The 23,824-nt window shown below is 40.7% G+C and overlaps 1 protein-coding gene across 1 annotated transcript in view; it reads left to right on the top strand.

Moving 5' to 3' along the window:
- RAB38 (RAB38, member RAS oncogene family) overlaps positions 1 to 23,824 on the top strand; it is a 51,494-nt gene that overhangs the window by 16,470 nt on the left and 11,200 nt on the right. Inside the window, exon 2 of the mRNA XM_037042920.1 lies at positions 8,923 to 9,203. Within this exon, the coding sequence (XP_036898815.1) occupies positions 8,923 to 9,203 (281 nt within the window). The remainder of the gene's footprint in view (positions 1 to 8,922; positions 9,204 to 23,824) is intronic.

Below are 23,824 nucleotides of genomic sequence, written 5' to 3'. Positions count from 1 at the left end.
TTCATATTGGATCACTCAAGCTACTGCTCCCTGTTTCCCTAGGAAATAGGAACAAAACTTCCCCATAATCCTGGCTCACATCTTATTCTTCCACAAAATTCCATGTACAGCTAGATGGCTGTACTGGAACAAGGCCAAGGTGTTAAATAGTGTTTTGATGCAAAGAAACAAATGCGGGATCCTAGGTTTCAGGGGATTTATAAGATACAATAAGAAAAACGAACCAATAGCAACAATTTTTTAAAAAATTATATAAATGTAATTGAGCTCTAAATATTTTTCTTAGATTTATTTTTATAAAGTTGATATAAATACACAAATTTAAGGCAGTGTTATTGTGGTTTATAATAAGACAGAAGACATAGCATCTCAGCAAAATTTATCTTTTTTAAAAATTGCATGTTCGGTACTGGTCAGATCAAAGGGACTAATACCTAAATAGTAGCCATTTGATGTGGACCTTGGACTTTTGTGTTCTGAGTTTTCAAGATGTTGCAATCTTCATTTTATGAGACATCTTCTGATTTACAACTTTTAGGAAATAGTTCAAGTTGCTTTCAATCTCGTGTGAGTCACATAACATGTTAGCAGCCCAATCTTCAGTTTTTGGCAGCTGCTGTAGACAGTGGTAGATCTCTGAAAGTATTTAATTAGGAAAATGATCGGGCAAGAACAGGCTTTCAAAGGCAAAAGTGGCATGTATAGAAATTAAAATACAAGTAAAATTTCAGACTTGACCACCGCCAGAACTTCAGCCTTGCATACACAACCACCTACCCAACATGTCTGCCAAACAGATATGTCAAACTTGACATGTCATAGTCCCAGTCCACTTCCACAAAACCTTTACCCCCCAAAATCTTTGTCATCGCAGCAATTGGCAACTCCATAACTTCAATAATTCAGGCCGGCAGTCTGGGAAATCATGCTCAAATCCTATTATAATCTACATCCCATCTGATGTCTCTATCTCCAAATATATCTAGAAACAACCAACCTTCACCACCTTCACCACCTTCACTACATTCACCACCTTCACCACCTTCACCACCACCTTTGCCACCTTCACCACCTTCGCCACCTTCACCACCTTCACCACATTCACCACATTCACCACCTTCACCACATTCACCACCTTCACCACCTTCACCACCACCTTCACCACCACCTTCACCACCTTCACCACCTTCACCACCTTCACCACCTTCACCACTACCACTTTGGCCCAAACCATTATCTCTTGCTTGGGTTACTGTTTCCGCAGTTCTGACCCTGGCTCCAGTAAATCATTCAGGCAGCAGCGATCGTCAGCCATTTACTTCTGTCAGTTCGTGTTTCTCATCTGCTCACAATCCTTCAGCGCTTTCCTCTCTTGTCCAGAATAAAAGGCTGCCTCCGTGTAATGGTCCCAAACTGTCTCCAGTCTGGTCCCTGCGATCTGCCTTACCGCATGACAGTCTCCTTGCTGTTCCCCAAACACTCGCCAGACTCACTAGTGCCTCTGTACCTTCATACTTGCTGTCCCCTCTGTCTAAAATCCTCCCCTCCTAAATCTCCATATGGCTTGCTCCTCTACCAGTTTTTGGTTTTTGCTCAAAGGATTCCTTCTCAGTGGGTCATCACTATCCACGCTGCTGAACTTTGCCCTCCTTGCCCAAACACCGCTTTTGCCTTTCCTGCTTAATTTCTCTCCATAGCACTTTTCAACAGAGAATGTGTTGTTATTTATGCCTTACTTAGTTTTTTGTTTACTGTTGCCTCTTTTCACTGGAATGTATGCTTTATAAGGGCAAGGATTCCCTTTTTTTCCCTAGTTGCTAGAATGGTGCTTGGAAAATAATAAGCATTCAAAACTTGTTTTGTTAAATGAATGGATGAGGTGACCTGAGCTGAGGCAATCCTAATGGAAGTGATTTCAGTGGAAGTGGAGAGAAAGTGATGAATGTAAGAGACACAGTAGAGAATGACTCTCAGAGACCTGTTCAGTCTGCAGGTATCCATTGGGAGGGGGCAAAGAATTACAGGTTATTTCTTCACTCAGGAAGGAGACACAGTTGAACCCTTACTGTATACAGAGTGCAGTGTTTGTCATAGGGGCTGCAGAAACTTGGCTCTGGCTAGAGGGAAGTGAGTAACTTTGTAGGGATAGAATACACAAGGTCAATTTCCGAATATAACCCTAGGTGATTGATTGGCATTTTTCTGTCAGTGGATTGGTGGAGCCAAGAAGTGAAGAAGGAAAATGAAAGAGTTGCAGAGCCATTGCCAGAGAGTCAGGTGGGCTCTTAAAAACGAGAAAACCTCACTCACCAGGAAGTTAGTCTGACTCTGAGCCTTGTCTGTGGGGCTCCCTGAGCCTTCAAAACCGGTTTAAGCCATTATAAGCCCGTTTGATCATCCTGTCCATTGTATAGTTTGTCCTCCCCCCGCCCCCAGTTTCTTGTGCAGGATCTGTATTTACTGGTGGCTTTATCTTCCTGCTTATACCATTACTCCACACCTCGGTGGCACTTTTAGTTTCACTGATTGTGTCATGACCCTCAGAACATACATTCTTTGGAATGGAATAAATTGATTCCAAGGAATTATTTCTTAAGATGAGAATGATTATGAAAGCATGCCATTCCAGTCTGAAATTTGTTGCAAGAGATATGCACACAACCCTGTAAGAATAATGTTAATTTTATCCATCACTGACCTTCTCTTGATTATTTACTGGCAATTCAAGTAGAATGTAGAGTAAGTGCATTTATGTGCGGTTCTAGTTCATGAGTACATGATAAATGTTCTATGTTAGAGGAAGAAGGAGTCTTAATTTCTGTTTATTTCTACCATAGTATCTTGAGCTCTTGCTATATCTGAAAAGTGGAGAAATAGACCTTGAATTTACAACATTAAAACGTGATTAACCTTCTCTCCAGGTTTTTTTTTTTTTTTTACAGCATTGGAGACTTGGAACCAGAGCATGAATACATTCATGAAAAGTGTGAATGGTATAGAAGAAGGAAAATGCTGTGGGGTTGTGAGAAAGGGAATCACGAGTTCCAGCTGGCAGGACGGAGAAAGTGGCAGAAATGTGTGACATTTCAGAGCTCAATTAGAGGATGCATAGAATTTCATTGAACAGAAAGAGAGGAGAAATGAGGAGGGAATTTAGGCTGCGGGAACAGAGATGCAAAACCCAGGAAATCCAGGGAGTAATGCAAGATGTGTTTTTGGAACCAAAACCAATCCATTTGTGGTTCAGCCCTGCGCCCTTTCCTGGAAGTGGCAGGGGAAGAGTTTGGAAAGGTGTTTGGAGCCAAAGACCCCTTATGTGTAGTGTCAGTAATGAAGTCTGTTTTTTAAGCATGTGCGAGTCATTGAAGGGCTATAACAGCAGAGCATAATGATAATATTTACATTTTGAAAGTAGATTTGGATACAAATAGGGTTCTAAGACTTCACCTAGGGAGTGCTTAAAAAACCCCCAAAGATTTGGGCCCCACACAAAGCCAACACAATGAGATTCTTTGAAGAATGTATCAAATATCTCACATGATTTCTTCTTTTTCCCAGCTCTACTGACATATAATTGACAAATAATATTGTATAAATCTAGGGCCTTCAGTGTGATGGTTTGATATACTTACATATTGCAAAATGATGACCACTATAGAGTTAACACCTCCATCATCTCATGTAATTGTCAGTTTTTGGTGTGTAATGAGAACATTTAAGATATACTCTCTTAGGAACTTTCAAGTATATAAGGCAATATTGTTAACCATAGTCACCATGCTATACGTTAGCGCTCCAGAACTCATTTATCTTATAACTAGAACTTTGTGCCCTTGACCAACATCTCTGTTTCCCCACCCCTAGCACCTGGCAACCACCATTCTAGTCTCTGTTTCTATGATTTTGATTTTTTTAGGTTCCACATATAAGATATCATACAGTACTTTTCTTTATCTGCCTTACTTATTTTCCTAGCATGCTCTCATAGCTTTTGCCCATATTGTCACAAAAAGCAAGATTTTCTTCTTTTTTTTTATGTCTGAGTAATAATCTGGTGTGTGCACTCATGTGTGTGTATGTACACATCACATTTTCTTTATTCATTCATCTGTTGATGGACACTTAGGTTGTTCCGTGTCTTTGCTGTTGTCAGTAATGTTGCAGTGAACGTGGGTGTGCGGATATCTCTTCAAGGGAGTCATTTCACTTCCTTCAGAGATATACCATCAGGGGAGTTCCCCAGCTGCCAGCGTGGCAACTGTCTGCAACCTGCATCTGTGTCGATATTATACTAAGGGAGAGTGGGGGTGGGGAGAACTGAGATGCCGAGAGCCCCATTAGGATGCTGTCAGGGTCCAGAGGAAAAGCAGTGAGGGCTTGGATGGAGCTTTGGCAATTCAGATGGAGAGGAGGGGACAGATCAAGAGCCATGTGTGAAATAGAAGTGTTGGTAGGATGTTGAAGACCCATTAGGTATGGCCATGAAGAAGGAGTCTGAAGATGACTTGAAGGTACCACTCTGGGTGGAGGTGTGGAAGGTGATGTTGTGAACCAGAGTGGGGGACACAGGAGGAATACGAGGTGGAGATTTGGATGCCTGCCCATTGGGAAGGTCTATTAGAGGGGGTTGCCAGAGTCAGTGATGAATTTAGTTTGGGGTATCCAATCCAGTTTTCCTATTTTACCAATGAGGAAACTGAGGCTCGGAATAGTAAAGTGGCAAATCTGAGGTTACAAAACTAGTTGGTTAATAGAAAACTGAACACATTTCCTCTAGTTGTGTTTATGCCTGTTGAGAGGATTCACTGCTTGGTTATGTATACTGAGAGCATCTATATAGTACTAAATGCCAAGTAAATATATCATTAAATATGCATTATTGTTGCATATTTAATGATATATGGCCTTATTGCTTGTGTATATTTTTAACCAATTTCATGACACCAAAAGTATAAATTCCAGGCAATTGAGACAGAGAGCCAAGTGTTGATTTAATGGTGATATCATAGGGCTAGGAGGCACAAAAGCAGAAAGAAACCTTAGAGATAGGTCAGAACAACTTCACTTTACAGAAAAGAAAACTGGATCTCAGGGAGAGAAATGGGTTTGTCTAAGGCTGACTAGTGATTAAAATTAAGACCCATGTTTTCTGACCCATTAAGTTAGTGACTTCATTTTTTTTTAAAGATTTTATTTATTTATTATTAGAGAGAGGGCAAGGGAGAGACAGAGGGAGAGAAACATCCATCAATCAGTTGCCTCTTGTCCACATCCCAACTGGGGACCATGACTGCAACCAGGCATGTGCCCTGACCAGGAATTGAACAGGCAACCCTTTGCTTTGCAGGTTCACTCTCAACCAGCTGGGCCGTGCTGGTCAGGGCAAGTTAGTACTTCTGCAGTGAGGTTATACAGATTGTGTCTGCAGCCATTGTATTTTATTATGATTCAGTCGATTGCCACTTAATACCCCTTGAAACTGGGAGCTGAATTATGAGCCACATCCACAGGGCTGTGTGTTCAGAGACTAAAAGGAAGCAGGCGTCCACGTAGGATTGTTTCCAGTGCATGTATCCAGTGTGGCGCTTCTTAGCTTAGAAGTCTCTCGAGGACAAAAGACTATATGCATTTGCAGCACAAAACACAGGGCCTAGACCATATTCGCTACTCAATAAATGTGTGTTAAATGAGTGATCTAGCCTCAAGGGTGATTTTTGGTCTATGGTTTATTTCTTCTTTATTAATAGTAAATTACCTATGATAAATATATCAGGTCTCTAGTTTGCCCATATGTAGGCACTCACTAAAAATCATATGGTTCTCATTATTTTAATAAGAAACAGCAGATAGGGCTGTCAGCTGACAGGATAGGAAGAATAAAATGTGAGTACCAGACATGCCCTGGTCTGAACGTGACCTCTCTCTGGAACACCAAAGATACAAACTTTCCAAGTCTATTGGCCCAGTGACCTCAACAAACAAAGGTCTTTTCTTTCTAGAAACACACTTACTCTCCTTGTTTCTTACCCGACGCACATATTCTCACAAACTCAAACATACATACACATTTTTTTTGGATTCCTATGAATGTGTTCAACCTCTATATATTGCTTTTTTTTGTATGGTTTTGAAAAGGACCCTTTGCCACATATTTAAAATGTAAAATCTTTCTCTTTGAGGGCTGCCTTACTCGGCTATGAAGACCTCTGGACAAGTAGATTACTAAGTAATGCGTGACTTTGCCCTTTATCTGATTAGCCCCCTGAAAGGGATCATAAGACATCCTTACAAAGCCTAGAGGCCTTCAGAGTCCTGAATGATCACACAGGGCAGCTTTTTTCCCCAGTGTTCCTGAAATGTCATGGCCACTCTGGGTTTTGTCAATGGAGATCACTGTTTTGCATCAGAAATTAAAAAAAAAAAAAAGAACAAGAAAAAAAAGGAAGGAAGGAAGAAAAGAAAAAAAGAGAAAAGAAAACAGAAAAGAAATTTAAAACTTATCTTGGGAAAAGGAAAGTTTACCTTTGGGTTATGTATCATATGAGGAGTATTATAACCCTTTCTTTCATTGACTGGATGACTAGGAAAATAAAATTTTAAAAATGCTATTGTGTTATAGCCCACATAAGACATGTTGTAGGATCGTCATGAGCTGGTGGTTCTGATGAAAATGCTCTATCTAGTCAGACCCGAACGCACAGGCTTACCTGTGAGGAAGGTAAGCCTTCTGTTTTCACTTACAATTTGTGCTAATGCCAATGTGAACATAACAAGCTACAAGAAAGTTTGGTAACTTGAATTAAAACTCATCATCACAAAACCTTGAGCTCCAACTTAAGTGTAAACTGTTCTTAGAGGTGTGTTAATCTGTGTGTTCTTAGATACATGCCACTTTCAGCATTTTATTCTAAGACTTATTCCATAAGTCAACTTATTTATTCAATAAGTCAATTTATTTATTCAATAAGTTGACTTATTGAAGCCCTGGCTGGTGTAGCTCAGTGGATTGAGCACGAGCCTGCGAACCAGACGATCGAGGTTCGATTCCCAGTCAGGGCACATGCCTGGGTTGCAGGTCAGTTCCCAGCAAGGGCGAGTTCCCAGCAGGGGATGCAGGAGAAGCAACCATACATTGATGTTTCTCTTCCTCTCTCCTTCCCTTCCCCTCTAAAGATAAATAAATAAATATTAAAAAAATAAGTTGACTTATTGAATAGCTACCTAACTTAAAAAAATTTATGTAACTTTATAAGACTGAACATAAATTCTCAAGTAAGAATAAAAGGGCTTTGTCTTATCATATATTTCTGGAGCTTTTTGGTTTGGAAAATATAAACCCAGTTTTCATTAAACCCTGTCTTCAGCAACTACTAGTGGATAGAGTGACAAGCAATAGGGTTTTGTTGATTTCTGTTATTCAGTTGAAATACCTATAATTTTTTGTTATAAACCCTGGGCTGGAGCTATGATTTTACTGTATATCATATTGGCTTTTGTAAATTTTAACATGCTGGAGAAAGGGAGGGAAAACTTAAGTACCAGGTTGTTATAAGGTACTGTACTGGGTGCTTTACACAGATTAATTCATTTCATTCTTATGACAACCTTTTGAGGTATGTATTATAATTGGCATTTTACCAATGAGGAAGGCTAAACTTAGAGTGTGTAATAAACTTGCAAATATTCACTTAGAAAATTAAGAATCATCGCTACTTGGCCTTTTGGCTAAAATCAAGTGTAGAAAATTAAGAATCAGAGCAAAAATGATTCCAGATGATCAGTCTAAAAAACACCAACTTTCTAATTAATTAATTAATTAATTACCTTCCTTCTTTTGTTCTTCCTTTTCCTATCTCTCCTTCTGATTTCTCTCTCTCTCTCTCTCTCTCTTTCTCTCTCTCTCTGACAGAGGGCTTTTCTTATACAATAGATAATAGACTCCTTGAGGGTAGAGGTCACCTAGTTCACTGATCTTGTCCTAGCATGTCACTCAGAGACTGGCACCAACGCATAAATATCTGTTATCTATTTAATTGAGTTGAACGGGACACTCCTGATATGGAAACCTGGAGGAGAGCTAGTATAGGACTATGGTTTATTAGTTGAGAATATTCAGTGTTGGGAAATGACTATGGGCTCTGGATGAAAAAGCTCACTTTTGAATTCTGATTTCTAAAGTTAATTGATCTGTACAATTTGGACAGGTTACTTAGCCTCACTAAGTCTCAATTTTCTCACTTTAAAGTGGGGATGATAATTGTACCTTTGTGATCATTTATGTAAATCACATTTCTGATGGTTAGTAAACATACAATAAATGCTAGCTATTACCGCTACCTTTAATTAGAATTGACTATGAATGTATTTTTAACTATTACATTATTATGATTAGGTATTTATGATGTTTATCATTATATCACACCACCCAAATGTAATCTCCACGATGGCAGGGGTTTTTACATTTTTTTGTTGTATCGCATGCACTGAGAGCAGTGTTGTCCAACAGAACATCCTGTGATAACAGGAATGTTCTGAATTGGAGTTGTGTCAAACTGTAGCCAGTAGCCACATGTGGTTACTAACACTTAAAATGTAGCTCGAGAGTGTGACTGAAGAACTGGATTTTAAATTTTAATCAGTTTTATTTAATTTAAACTTGAGTAGCCATATGTGGCTAGGGGCATCCTGTATTAGCACAGTTCTAGGACATCAAATGGTATCCCCAGGTGTCAATAAATACTTGTCAAATGAATGAATCCTCTCTCGACTCCAATAGCAGGAACAAAGCTGCGTGATTGCATATTTAGTTCATTCCTCAAAGAGAAGCAGTGAAGCACAGCTCACACTGGAGGCCTCATAACATTGCCGTGTGTTGGTGCAGAACTGCAGTAAGTTTTGATTTCTATTTTTCTTTGGTGATAGGTCAAGAAAGATTTGGAAACATGACAAGGGTCTATTACCGAGAAGCCATGGGTGCATTCATTGTCTTTGATGTCACCAGGCCAGCTACCTTTGAAGCAGTGACAAAGTGGAAAAATGACTTGGACTCAAAGTTAAGTCTCCCTAATGGAAAACCAGTTTCTGTTGTTTTGTTGGCCAACAAATGTGACCAGGGGAAGGATGTGCTCGTGAATAATGGCCTCAAGATGGACGAGTTCTGCAGGGAGCACGGTTTCGTCGGATGGTTTGAAACATCAGCAAAGGTAATGTGACCTTCAGTGGTAAACTTATTGTAGGCAAGACTCACAAAGGAAAAGGCATATAATCATCCTCATCATCATCATAATGATAATAATATGTGTCTGGCTAGTGATTTGTAGTTCCCAAACTGCTGTAAGCTCTTTCTCACCTCAGCAGGTCAGATGGGCAGAGCAAGAACTTGTCATCCACAATTTAAGATGATTGTGCCTCAGGGAGCCAAGCATCTTGTACGTCATCCTGGTGGTAATAGTTGATAAATGTTTGTTTATTGAGTGCTTAGGTGTCAGGTATGTTTTACACACATCTTCTCATTAGTCCTGAGAACAACCCCATTAGGTAAGTATGATTTTAGACTAAATGAATTGAATGGGTCGCACAGTCAGTAGTTCTGCCTTATTCATGTGTTAATTAACTTGCTCCATCAGCATATGCTAAGTTCTTCCATGCCAGGAATTATGCTTTGCTCTGGAAATGAAGAGATGACAAGAACACAGACTGTGGCATTGGGAATACTTGGATAGTGGAGTGAGAAAGTAGATGACAAAGAGAAATATGAAGACTATTATGTGGCTTGGCACTGCTCACTCTCTTGGGTGGCCGAGGGGTAGCAGGGAAGTGGGGCGTGGTCAGGGCCGGAACGAAGAGTCGGATGTGGGTGGTGAGGGTATTATATCTCCCATTATACCCCACGCTGCTTTCTGATTTGTCAGGTAAATGACTTTTGCTCAAATCCCTTTTTTGTGTGTGGACAGTATTTTTGCATCTCAATATCAGAGAAAAAGATCACTTTCCTGGTAATTTTGAAAGTTAAAAAATGCATAAATAAAATATAAATAAATGTTTTGCTGTATTTTTCTGATATTTTCTGTATGCATGTCTGTGTTTTCCCTTATTAGGGTTTCATTCTACAGTTTTATATTATGACTGTTCCACTTTTATTTATTTGTGGAGCAGGTATTAAATACTTGTGGAACACAGGCACTGGGCTAGTTGTTTGAGGTTCAGCTGTCAATCAGATAGGCATTGTCTCTGTACAATTTCTCATGGGGAATTTACACTTAGGCCTTATTATGAACATTAGAGAATGGTTTGAAAATACAACTTGAGTGGACACCTTTCTGATAGGCTGAGGGGGAGCCTCAGACTGGTGTTTTGCTCGAGAGTAGAATGGCCAGATTCGCCCTGAGAACCAGGGAAGGATGGGTTGCATGTGGGTAAACCTGGACACAGAAGCATGGTAATTACTGCATTCCTATGGGAAAATGGCAAGCCTTTGAATTAAGCAAATGGCTTTAGGGATTGAAAGGAAACGTGATGTGGGAATATCACTGAAGTGGAAACACCGGCAGGATTAAGCAACTGCTTGGGTCAAGAGATGATGAAGAGGAGTAAGCAGGTTGTGCTGACGCTGTCTGTCCCAGTTGGAATTATTTTTGTTTCTACCATTTCATGGAAGGTCTCGGTCCCTACCTTCTCTCTGGGCTGTCTCTAAGAGGGCCTTGTGTTCAGAAATTACTTCTCAGTGCCTCGTCTTCCTTCTTGGTGTCTCAGTGAACTTTTCCCCTTTATTTTCCCTTACTTTCCCCTTAAAGTTCCTTGTCCTTCTGTTTCTTAGGGTCCATCCTTTTATTTAAGACAAGGTAGCTATCCTATCATTCTTCCTGATGTCACTAAACTTTTTGGGGGGGGTTGTTTAAAGAATTTATTGTTGTAAAGACAGAGGCAGAGCAAAACTCACAGATGTGAGTAAGTTACAGAAATTTAAGAAATACTGCATTTTTTACAGTCTTGATTCTTGGATGTTTGTCTGGCTTTTAAAACAATTCCTGTCTCTTATCCCCACCCTCACTTTTACTCCATGTCACCCACCTGTTCCTTTCTTTCAACAGAGTCCCTTTTCAGCCCAAAAGTGGATTTTGGAGAACTCTTTTTCTCAATTGGTTACTTTATATTGGAGGGGGAAACTAGATTGAATGACTTACATTTGTATGGAGAGGGGACTCTTCCATCATTTATTCATTCAACAAATATTATTGCACAAGTGTTACATAGCAGATGCTAAGAATAGAGATATTTACACAACACATAATCCTGATTTCATGTATGATAATAACAACAACACAACGTAAGTAAAAACATGGGGTGCTGGATAGTGAATAAGTGCTAGCAAGGAAAATAAAAAAGACAGGGAGAAGCCTATGAATTTGTGGGGGGAGCTGACATTGCTTGTGGGACCAAGGCCTTTTGGGACATCTCTCTGCCCACTCCGACATTCCTGCCTGGCCACTGCCTAGCTGAACTCTGCCTAGGGGCATGAAGTTCATTAACTTAAGGCCCCGCTGACCTTACATTCTGGATTTATATAATCCTCTAAATCCCTGCACATGTAAACTTTGATGAGAAACTTTTTACAGAGAGAGATGGAGGGGATTTCACAAGCTGAAGTGCACTCAGTATAACCAAGAGGGTACAAAGCCTCATTGTTAAAGGTAGTGCCCGCATTCAGCATTTCTCCTTCTTCCACGTACTGCCTCTGAAATGGCCCTTCTGCGTAGCTCACTAGAGAAAAGGGCTTCTTGGTGCCAGGTTAGTATTCAAAGTCCACACCTAGAAGCTCAGAAATAATACTGCAGCATTGACCTGCTGGAGCGTCATACTGTTCAAAAGGTTTTTCTTAAAGTATCAGATGAAGCTCTGTTTACTTTCTGAGGATAATGTTACTGCATTCACAAAATAGAGGCCCAGATCAAACTGTCAGCCTGAAGCTAAGATGGCAGCCTTTGGAGACAGCTACCGATTCCTTCTTTGATTACATTTGGGATCAAGAAGATTTCCCATAGAGATCATTCTCTTAGAAAGTGAATCTACTAACAATTAGAGTTCTCTGGAGTGACGTCATCATCAGTCTGGTGATACACATCTGATTTCCTTCTTTCTGTCTAAGAAATTTCTCATGCACTAAAGGCAGAAATCCTGTGGGTATCAGCTGTGCCACCTCTGGAGCTGGAGCCTGCAGGGTGGTAGAGGGGTTTGTCATTGAAACCAGCCTCCATCCTGCCACTCAGCCCACCACCCAGGCTCACTGACCTTGCTCTTCAGTCTCCCGGAGTAACTTCATAGAGTTTGCATGCCTTGTGCTGTTGTTGCTGGAATAATCATGGGTAGCTTCTGGCAGTGAATTAAGAGAGAAAATATGAAAGTTAAATATGTGCTAGCATCTCTTGGTTTTTTCATCAACTATTTATTTTCAAATACCAAAACCAAAGGAACCCTGGCCGCTGTGGCTCAGCAGATTGAGTACTGACCTGTGAACCAAGGGTTGCCATTCTACTCCCAGTCAGGGCACACGCCTGGGTTGTGGGCCAGGTCCCCAGTAGGGGAAGTGCGAGAGGCAACCACACATTGATGTTTCCCTCCCTCTCTTTCTCCTTTCCTTACCCTCTCTAAAAATAAAATTAAAAAAAAAAATGAAAGACTAGAAGTATAGTCTCTCCTAAGGCAGATTTTCTTTGTTTTTCAACCACCCTCATTCTTCCCATCAATTGTGTTTACTTGAATTCAACCTGTGTATTCACTAGGGCTAGATAATGTATACTTGGGGGGATCACATGTCCATTTTCCTGGAACACTCTTAGTTTATGCCTGCTGTTATTCCTGGTTTGTAATTAAAATGTATATGCTCAGTCTATTGATCAGGAGCTCCAATACCTCACACTGTCCACATCACATCTGAGCTGTACTAATGGCTATTTTATGCATTCCTGTGCCCAAGCCCAGTCTTTACAATATACTTTGGTAAATTTGTCCCTTTAGAATGAGGGCCCTGCCCTGCCTTTGTGACCACACCCACAAAGCTGTGATTCCTGTCTTCTGGGCCCATCTCAGTGGCTGACGGGACTCTGCTAGCTGCTGACCAATAGGTCCATTCTTCTTTTTTTTTTTTAGATTTTATTTATTTATCTTTAGATGGGAAGGGAAGAGAAAGGGAGAGAAATATCAATGTATGGTTGCCTCTTGTGTGTCCTCTGCTGGGAACTGGCCTGCAACCCAGGCATGCACCCTGACTGGGAATCGAACCATGGTTGTTTGGTTCGCAGGCCTGAGCTCAACCCACTGAGCTACACCAGCATGGGCACCTGGTCCATTCTTGGGGCTCATTGCTGTCATCCCCACCACTTGCTCCTTTTATACTCACTCTATGACCATAGCGACCCACCTTTAGGAAGTTAGCTAATATACGTGGAATCCCTGGATGTGTTATGTCTGATTACACACTCACACACACCATCATCATCATTAACATCTGCACTATCGGTCCCCACAGACCACCTGCTGGTCTGGGTGTCCCCATCTGTACGTGGCCCCGAGGAACATAGCAGCTGCACTTGGAGCAAGGGTCTGTTTCTGTATCCCAGCTCTTTCCCAGGTGCTCCATCCTGCTCTTGTGGTACAGTTATTTGTCTGTGGCTGTGTTCAGAAACAGGTCACCTGGAAAACACCAATGTCGACAGGAAGTAATGGAGCAAGTGTTATCTGTCCACTTGTAGTGACAGAGGCCAAACCCACATAAAGAACTCCAGTATCCTTTCTTCCTATCGCTCCACCCCGGCCCTCCTCCTGGCAGATTTCTGTGGCCATTTCTGTCCTACTTACAGTGACATTTTAGGCCCACCCTCTTTTCAGAATGTTTTAAGATCAGTGGGTGTCCTAGGAATAACTCTCTTACATTAGACTCCACTCCATTTGCGTCTTTTCCCTGAAGCTGAACAGAAGAATGTTGATGCGGGTCTCACAGAGAGAAGGAGTACATCCGATAGTGTTCTCCCTTGAAAGTTAGTTTTTCAGGGGGGAGAGTGGGTGTTTCACAGGATAGCAGATATCTTTCATGTGTTTAGGCTTTCCAGCAACTGTTAGACACATTTGCTATCTTTGGGGAACTCCTAGCCACGGGAGGCTCACCTCCCCCGGAAGAACCCGTGAAACCTTCTTCCTTTGCCTCCTCTGCAGCTAGGGCACAGGCTCATGGCCTAGATTCCACCAATCACACTGACTCAGAAGTGAGCAACCAGAGAAAGAAGGTGCAGTGCAAAGTCCATTTTTCCCCAGGCAGCCGGGTGAAAGAACAGGCCTCCATCCTTGATAGCAGAGTTTTCAGGGTCTTGTACTTGACACAGAAACAGAATGGCTGCTGGCCCCAGGAACAGTTCTATTCGGGTGAGTTTCTTGGAGGTTTGCAGATGACAAGCCCGAGTGGTGCTCAGTGGTGGCTGCAGCCGTGCCCTCATCAGGCCTGTCCTGTGTGGGGTTTGAGTTTCCAGAAGCTTAGGGTGGCTGAGCCTGTTTGTCTACACTACCGAACAATGCTGCAAGCTACCCCATGTCCTTGAGTAAACTGTTTCATCATCAGCTTCTCTATTTAACAGCTGAGAAACTGGATTAATAGACATGTTCAAAGGCATTTGAGAAAACCGACTTAAATGCTTGCTCTGCTGAAGAACTTCTAGGGACTCTGATACTCGAGTGTGCATTGCAAACCTCCGGTGGTAACAGTGGCGCTGTTTCTTGCTGTTTGCTGTATGTGAGCTTTGTGCAGAGATTTTTATGTGTATGAACTCATTTAATCCTTATCATGATCCTACAAAGTGGGCATTATTTTTATGACTGTGTTAAAGGAAAAAAGTTGAGACGTAGGTGACTCCCCTAAAGCTCTATGAGGTTACTCCCTAAATTTTGGTTTTTAAAATATACTTTTGCTGCTTCATATATTAACATTTCGAAACCAAGATATGTCTGTTGGCAGTGGGATTTCTAGAATTAAGGTCAGTTATGCACGTAATGGATTTTTGCAACCTCCTCTCAGAGAGGACTTCCTGCACAGCTGCTCCTAAAGGCTTTAGGCCACACAGAACACTCAGCAAAGCGGTAGAACAAATTTAGGACATGCTGGCCTAGAATCTTCATGTGGAGAGAAAGTTTTCTGTGTCTTATTGAGTTTAGTGAGCTTTTATTATTATTATCATTATTTTTTAATTGCTCTGCAAGCTGAACTATGCCGCAGTTAAGAAGTGGCTAGTTTCCTGGAAGCTGCTTGAAGAGAAGTATCACACATCATTTCTTTTTATAGGCTTCTAGAAAATATGCACTTCGAAACATAATGTGTTTATACAAACTGGAAATTCATAGATAATTACACTTGGGTATGGGTAGATGGTTATTCTAATTCATGTTTAATGGATTGAATACAGAACATCATTTTTTAGAAATTCCTTTATTTTTAAGCTGGGTATTAGACCATCTCTGATCGTTCCCATTTTTCAAATGTCAAACCATGAAAAATTTTTGACAGTCACTGGTGTATTCATTACAGCAACACAATTTGTATTGAATGTTGTGGCTCTGAACGATGTATATTGAGCCCTTTCTGAGTTCAAAGCCTGTTATTAGGCACCAGTTCTTGTTCCTAAAATATCTTATTGTTAAAACTCCCTTTTGAGGAATAGATAGTCCAGGCATTAGGGAAATAGGTATTCCAGGCTTGAGGTGTCCATTTCTGAAGAATTTAGATGAGTTGTATGATATGCCTGCACTGACTTCTCTGGCCACAGCACATTTGACCCTGTATTTTTGGCTGGCCTGATTAGAGCTGGCTGAACTTAGGGACGTAAAAGTAAGGACCCAAACTGAGATCTAAAATCAGCAGAGTTAGGAGGCATCAATGAAAGGAAATGTTTCAGAGTCATGATCATTAAGAAAAACTTTTTTTATTCTTACCCGAGGACATTTTTTCATGGCTTTTTAGAGACAGCGAAAGAGAGGGGGAGCAGGAGAGGACAGGAGAGAGAGAAACACTGATCAATGAGAGAGAAGCATCGATCGATTGCCTTCCTTACACACCTGAAACAGGGATAGTATGTGCCTGGACCAGGGACTGGACTCACCACCTAGGTGTATATGCCCTGACTTTGAACTGAAGCCACAACCCAGGGACGGCACTCCAACCAACTGAGGGCTGGTCAGGATCATTTTATGTAATGCCCACTAGTCTGTAGTACAACTGTTGGAATCATTGCTCTGACAAATTCTTCATGTGCTACATGAAAAATGGAATCGTTTCTTAAAGTTCGGAATAGCTTAAGTGCCAGGGTCTTAAACGCAAGTTACTCATTTGCTTAAGAATCAGTAAAAATTAATTATAACATTTAAATTTTTATCGTTTATTAATTCTCAAGAGGTTGTCTAGGTCTATGCTTATATTTACTGAATAATATGAAGTCCGAGTGAGACTAAGGCATTGTAGGGAAATAGAAATGCGCTCTCAGAGGGTATAGCCACAGTGTGGTTGGTATGCAGGAGGGGAGGCATTTCATGTCGTTCTCTTCTATCTCCTCATTATATTTATTTCTGTAAAAGCCTTTTAAGGAAAAAGGCCAATGTGCCTGTCTCTTTGTATTTCGAGGATGGAGGATGCTCCTGGGGCTCTATTCTATCTTGAGCTCAATCTGAAGCAGAGATGAGCTACATGGAAAAGTGTAGGTGATGGCAGATGGAAAAAGCAGGTAGAGTCCTGGTTCCTTTGGGAATGAAACGTTGTCGGGGTGTAGCTGGGGACAGACCATGACTGAATAGGGTCCCTAGTCTTCACTGGTAGACTGTGTCTCCTGTTCTCAGACCAGGGAATGGTTACAACCAGATTCTGCTTCTGGGGCCAGCTTTCCTCGTGGATGACTAGCCATGACTTCTTTCTCAGATTTCCAATTTCCATATTTCTCTGGATCTCTACCTGGATATCTACCTGGATATCATTCTAACAACCCTCCAGACCCCACATGTCTGAAACTGACGTCATCAGCCTTTCTGCAAACCAAATCCTCTGGTTCGGAGATGCCACATCCACCCGGACACCCACACCATGCAGCCTTCTAAACAGTTACTCGTCCTCCACAAGCCTCTCGTCCCTACTCTTGGGGACACCTGTAGGGGAATAGAGTGTGCGATTTTGGAGAACAGTTTTTTGGTGATTTTCATAAGTACTCTGGTTAAAAGGCATGGGGTTACACTTTTTGTTCATTAATTCACTCACTCATTTAGTCATTCATCCATCATTCATTCCTGAAGTATTCCTTGAATAACTCCTATTATTCAGGTTGTATTGAGGCCACCACCCTGCTAAGCATTGGAACACTGATGATAAAGGGTGCAGTTTCCCCCCACTGAGATGTTCCCAGGCTCTTGGAAGAAATGCGACATAAACGAATAATTATAATATAGTATGAAATTCCATAAAAGCTGCTGACCTCTCTGTGAGAGCACTAGAAGAAGAAGCTGTTACCTTTGCCTGAGAGAAAGGCAGCTTCTTAACGTTTGATCATCTCTTTACCCCTGGTGATCTGAAATTCCGAAGTCCTGTGCTCTATGTGAACCTTTGTTCGGTGCCCTCTATAAACCCTTTCGGCTTATGTTCTGAGAAATATCACTCCTTTGAGAATTTTTTCCCCTTTATTTTCTTTGTTCTTTCTTTATGAAGCTCCTGGCTTAGTGCAACTTCCTGAATTAAGTCTGTGCACCTACTATGCCTTTTTCCCCCTGATATTTTTAGCACTTTGTCATTTTTATTCCATTTTTTACATTTCTTTGAGTCACTTCCCAATCTGTTATTATCATTTTAATTTCAGCAATCATAATTTTAAATTTGAAGAGCTTTCCTATTTTGATGATTCTTTTTTCATAGCATCCCAGTGTTAGTTAAGAATGTAATCGCTTGTATTTGTGAAAATACTAATTAGTCTTCTAAAGTACTTTTTGTCTCTTGCATTAGATGTTTCATTAGAGTTATTTTTACAGTTCGTATGTAGGTTGTTCCCCTTAAACATCTGATGATCCTTGGTAGAACATTCATTTCTATTAGCTGGACCACCAAAAACATACACTAAGCTCTGTGTGTTTAGTAGGCTTTTTGGTTAGTGGCTGTGTTGATCGTCGATTAGTGGATTTCACTTTCGGTTGGTAATTGCTGGGGACTCCCAAATGTCAGCTATTGGAGGGTTTTTCTTTCTACAGAAATCTTTTGTCCCAATAGTGGGGAAGATTGTCAGAGTTCTGTGAGGAGGTGCGTGGGGGTTTAGCTGCCATATTGGCAGGCTTTTCATCGACACATTTTTCAGTCTCACGCCACCTACATAGGAGAATTTTTCACTGTCTCTTGATTCTCAAGTTTTTTTCCCCCTTTTGTTTTTCCAGAGGACAAACCAGGTTTTGCTTAAGGGTATAGATGACTAGCTGCTAGTATTCTACAGGGAAGACTAGGGAAGGGCTCTGGTTGACCTTCCCCATTCCGACCTTGAACCAGTCCTCCTGGTTTCAGCCACTCTCAGTCCATGAGTCTTGGATTCTGTGGGAATTACCGAGCTCTCTTAGTGTCCATGTCTCCCTTCACACACCCTGCAACCATGCTGTGTACATGCTAGTAAATCCACTATTATTCTCTATTACTTTCAGATTTCTAAAAAGGTGTTGAAATCTCTTGAATGCTGATGCACAAATTTTCTCATTACTTTCATTCTTGAGAGTCTATTTTAAATACTCTGTTTCTTTGAAACAATTCTTTAAGTTTTGGTAAGAAACAAATAAACCTATTTTCCTCGGTCTGCCACACTTAACTAGAAGGTATCCATGCCCTTTGACTGTTTGTTGATTGTCTACTTTATTTCTGACTCAATCTTAGTCAGTGTATTGTTTAATTTATTATGTTTTCAAAGTAGTATTATTTTATCTTCATTTTATCATGAGGATAAGTGGAGAATAAAGCACAGCAGGCTAAGAAACTTATTGAAAGTCACAACTAGGGAGTGTCGGAACTAGGATTTTAAACCCAGGACTGGTTGTATCTACCCGGTGCTTTCTATCTCAGCCTGCACTTTTAAAAGAAAAAAAAAAAAGCCTTGGCTCCGTCTCTGTCAGGACCATTGTCAGAACCCTTTGCGAAGAGTTGCTTCCTTGGTTCAGGAGGGGTTTTGTTACTAAGACATGCTTGACTTCTTCCTCTCTGTATTACTTCATATTTCTCAGTATTGATTTTGTTTGTCCTTGGTTTTGTGGTCCTTTACCTTCTTCAATGTGTCTTGTTTGCCATCTTTGAAACACCCTTAGATTTGTGGGTGACAGCCCTGCTCTCCCAAGGTCTTCTGTTTCATCTCTGTCTGCTTCACTGACGAGTGAGTTATTGATTCCTTGGGGAGCCTGCAGGGATTGGGGGAAAATCAATATCCCATTAGACATAAGTCAGAAGCAGCAGCAGCTGCTCTTCGGCAGCCTGTTCGCTGACCTAACATGTTGGGGCAGGGTTTAAAAACTAGGTTAGCCTGACGAGTCCAGGGATGTTCTGAAGTGATTAGGTTGCCCTAGGAATGTTTTAGAAAAAGTCAATGACAGAAAAATCAGGAGTTGTAAATCCATTTCCTTGAACTAAATGGAGTAAAGTCATCTTGTGAGAATAATTTTGCCTGTCAGAAGTTGCTCCCGAGGAAGGAAGTTCTCTGTTGAGATAACTCTTGGTCACTTTGAATTTTCCAGGGCAGGCCCAATCTCTGAGAACCGCAGAGCACGCATTTTACCTTTCACGTTTCCCAGGGTTCCGAAAACAAAGTGTGACCGCATCGGCAACGAGGTGCCCAGCATTACCCATATAAAGTTTCTGAAACCTAGTGTGTAAATCCCACTTTTTAATACTATCTCAAGAGGCTCATTGGGGGCCGCTGTCCCCAAATGAGTTCCTTTGAAAGGAAGAGTTCCTTTGGAGACAGAATTATCATCTTCTCACTCATTTGGTTGTAAGTTTAAGATTTCGTGTTTCAGACTTCTGTAAAGGAGGGCAGACATGAGGAGAAAAGTCAAATTATCAGAGTCTAAAAAGGTCTAGTGTTACCACAGGAAGAGAAACCCATACTTACCCTCCAAATTATCATATCCTTGTGTCTCCTCCTTCAGTGCAGGGAAACACAGAAAAATTGTATTTGAATAGTACTTCAAAGCCATCTTATGATCCAACTCCTTAGTTTACAGTTTGACCCATTCATTCTTCAGTCATGATTGAGCACTTCACCTCTGTGCGACAGGCACTGTTTTAGGAGTACACTCCAGGACTCTACCAATTGATAAAACATAAAATTCCTGCTCCTTGGAGCTTGCAGTGAAATGGATGAGGCAGGTAACAAAATGATAAATACATGCAATATATAGTTAGTCAGATGAGCTAAGTGCTAAGGGGAAGTTAAAGAAGGGAAGAAGTCTAGAGCTCGTATGGCATATATGGGTGGTGTTTGGGGGGGCAGTTCAAAGAAAGGAGGGCAATTTTAGACATGCGATCAGGGAAGGTTCACCATGAGGGTGTTTTATTTTTTGAACTTCAGATTTGAAGAGGGACACTATTCAGCATATAGATTCCTGGGAGGGGAATGGTCCAGGATGTAGCATGTGCAGTGCTCTGTGGTGAGCACTGACAGTGGGGCTTTAATAGAAAAATAAAGATGAGGTCAGGGAGGTGGCGAGGTTGTGTTGACTCTTTAGTGCATTGGAACAACTTCAGGTTTTGCCCGGAGTCAGATGAGAAGACATTGGGTCTGATCAGAGATGTGATACAATTTAAACAATCATGGTGGCAGTTAGGTTGAGTCTGAGTTATACCGGGGAGGGTTGGAAACAGATCAGCTCAGACTCTATTGCACTATCTAAGAAGGAGGAATGGTGGGAAGTAGTCAAACTCTACATGCATTTTTGGACATAGAGCACAGAGGATTTCCTGACAATTTGGTTGAGGATAAGGAGATAATGATAGGATTTTCGAATGGCACCAGTTTTCAGCCTGCACAACCAGAATAATAGAGTCAACACTTTCTGAGGTAGGGGTTCTGGGATGTGAAGGAGTCAGTGGGGAGATGTCCACGACTCAGTTTTGTATAGAGTAGCCCTCTCCTCTCTTCAGAGGGTGTGTTTCAAACCCCCACTGGTTGCCTGAAACTGCGGATAGCACTGAACCACACATATCAGTCTTTTTTCCTCTAATGCATAACTATGATAGTTTAATTTACACAACAGGTATGGTACAAGATTAACAGCAATAACTAATAATAAAATAGAACATTCATAATGATATTTGCCATACTGAAAGTTATGTGATGTGGTCCATCTCATATATCTTGTACTGTACTGATGCTTCTTGTGGTGATGATGTGAGAAGATACAAGGTCTACCTGAGAAGTTGAAGAAATGAAGTAGATGACATAGGCATTGTGATGTGGGGTTAGGCTACTGTAAGTGTTACTTGAGCACAAGCACTGTGATACCACAACAATCATCTGATAACCAAGGCAGCTACTAAGTGACTAATGGGTGGTAGGGTACACACTGTGGACACACCGAACACTGTGGTGCATCACGTCCCAGCATATGGGGTGGGGACCGTGTGAGATTTCAACAATACTCAGGATGGCGTGCAAATTAAAACTTACAAGTTGTTTATTTCTGGAATTTTCCATTTGATGGTTTTGGACAGTGATTAGTGGCAGGTCACTGCAACCACAGAAAGCAAAACCATGGATAAGTGGGGGACTACTGTGATGTTAAAATCTAGAAGACAATTATGAGCAGATGTCAAGTAGGTAGTTGGTTGTGCCTCGGGAGTTCAGGAGAAAAGTCCAGCTGTAGGTATGAAGATCAAGGGCAGATCCGTGGACACTCCCACATTCAGATGAAAAACTGAGGCCAGAGAGAGAGCGAGAGAGAGCTGGTAGTGGAGGGCATGGGTATTTTGACTTAGTCCAAACTTCTGATAAAAGTGAAATGAGTTCCCATCAGAGGTTCAAGTTCTATGCCACTGCCTTAGACTCTCTTCTTGTTTAATGTAATTAAATAATTAGTAGTCCTCAGCCACCATTTGAGCCAATTAAATTTACCTACTTTACTTTGGAGCCAACCCATAGCCACCCTGTCTACAGAACATTAAAGGGGCATTATACTAAAGATAAGATGTAAAAGGTGGTCTCCTGATCACTCAACCTGAAATCTTTATTACAAGAGCAAATGAAGTTAGTTTCTTGTGTTAACTCTGACATGTCTGTGTCATCTGTTAACCTTGTACCACATTTTTCAAATATTAGTCTGTCCTTCCATGATACTGCTTTTGCTCTGAATAAACCCCAGTATAGTACTATCATTTTCTGCCTGCAACAGTTTCTCTGGGCATGCCCTTGTACTTGGCATGTCCTTGACCCCATTTGGATGAGTTCAGACCACCCTTGAATTTGTTCTCAGTTTACTTCTCTTTTCCCTCTTTTGTATAGGTTATTTATTTATTTATCATACCCTGAGGACATGTTTATACTGATTTTAGAGAGATAGGAATAAAAAACACCAATCTGAGAGAGAAATATCCATCCATCAGTTGCCCAGTTGCCTCCTGGATGCACCTGAATGGAGTCAAACCCACAACCTAGACACATGCCTTGATGGAAGTAGAACCTGGAACCTTTTGGTAAACAGGAGAACACTCCAACCAACTGAGCCACCTGACCAGGGCTGCATATGTTATTTTTAAACCTGATTTTATATGAGATATTCCTATAGTCAAACTACATTCTCTTAAATCTCGTTCCTCCCTCTTCTTTGTCTGGTTACTCATGCTTTTATAGTTAGCACTTCTTTATCTGAGCTTCCTGTCCTTATTTTTCTCCTGATTCAGTCTCACAGATTTTTTTTCCATCTGTGAGAAACACCTACACAATTTCCATTCATTCTTACATATTTCTATCTTACAGTTCATGAAATATTTCTAGATATGCTGTTTCCTTCCTGTTGTCTGGGCTTAAGAGCTAAGAAAAAGATTTTAGGACTTTACCAACTATTCATGGTTCAAAATTAATCACTCTTATGTTTTTTGTTTCATACCTTAGACTGCGGCTATTAACATACTAAATATTCCTTATAAATAGCTTAGAAAATAACCAGAATTATAAAATATAAGGTTTAAATGATCTGTAATCAAATCACAAGTTGATTCACTAATACTTTTGCCTATTTTCTTTTAATTAGAGATAGGTATATATTTAAAAAGAACTTTATCCTATTTCTTTTAAGCCATATGTCATTAAAGTATCAACCCATAGACCTGGCTTATTAGCTATACACATGTATAGCTATATATACACATGATTCCAGGAGAAGTATGAAGAGAGAAGTAAAAGGTACCCATGATAAGCAAGGAAAGCTAAGTTGTCTTCTAAATAATATTTGATAATGCAAGAAAACATGCAATTCATCTTAAATGTTCTCAGGAACAAAGTTAAGATCTTTAAAGTTTACATTTGAAGCAAAAACATCCTTTATCTGGCAAAGTTGCTGTCCTTTTGAATCTATTTCATTAGGTGGACTTCTGTAAAAACATCCAGAAAATCAGAACTGAGGTTAATTAAGTCTTAAGCTTCAAAAAGCCTCTATTATTTCTTTTATTTTTCCTGAAAAACTTATTAAGCAAGTACTTCATGCCTTTCTGAAGAGGTACTTTGTTTTTTTCGGATATGAATGAATCAAAAGCGTTGTTTAATTACGGTTGTCCCACCCTTTTCCAAGTTGC

This window comes from Sturnira hondurensis, unplaced genomic scaffold (genome assembly GCF_014824575.4).
Source record: "Sturnira hondurensis isolate 20B ecotype Veracruz unplaced genomic scaffold, ASM1482457v3 Scaffold0003801, whole genome shotgun sequence".
Taxonomy (NCBI): Eukaryota; Metazoa; Chordata; class Mammalia; order Chiroptera; family Phyllostomidae; genus Sturnira; species Sturnira hondurensis.
Note: the sequence above shows the minus strand (reverse complement) of the source record. Positions and strands in the feature narration are given on the sequence as shown.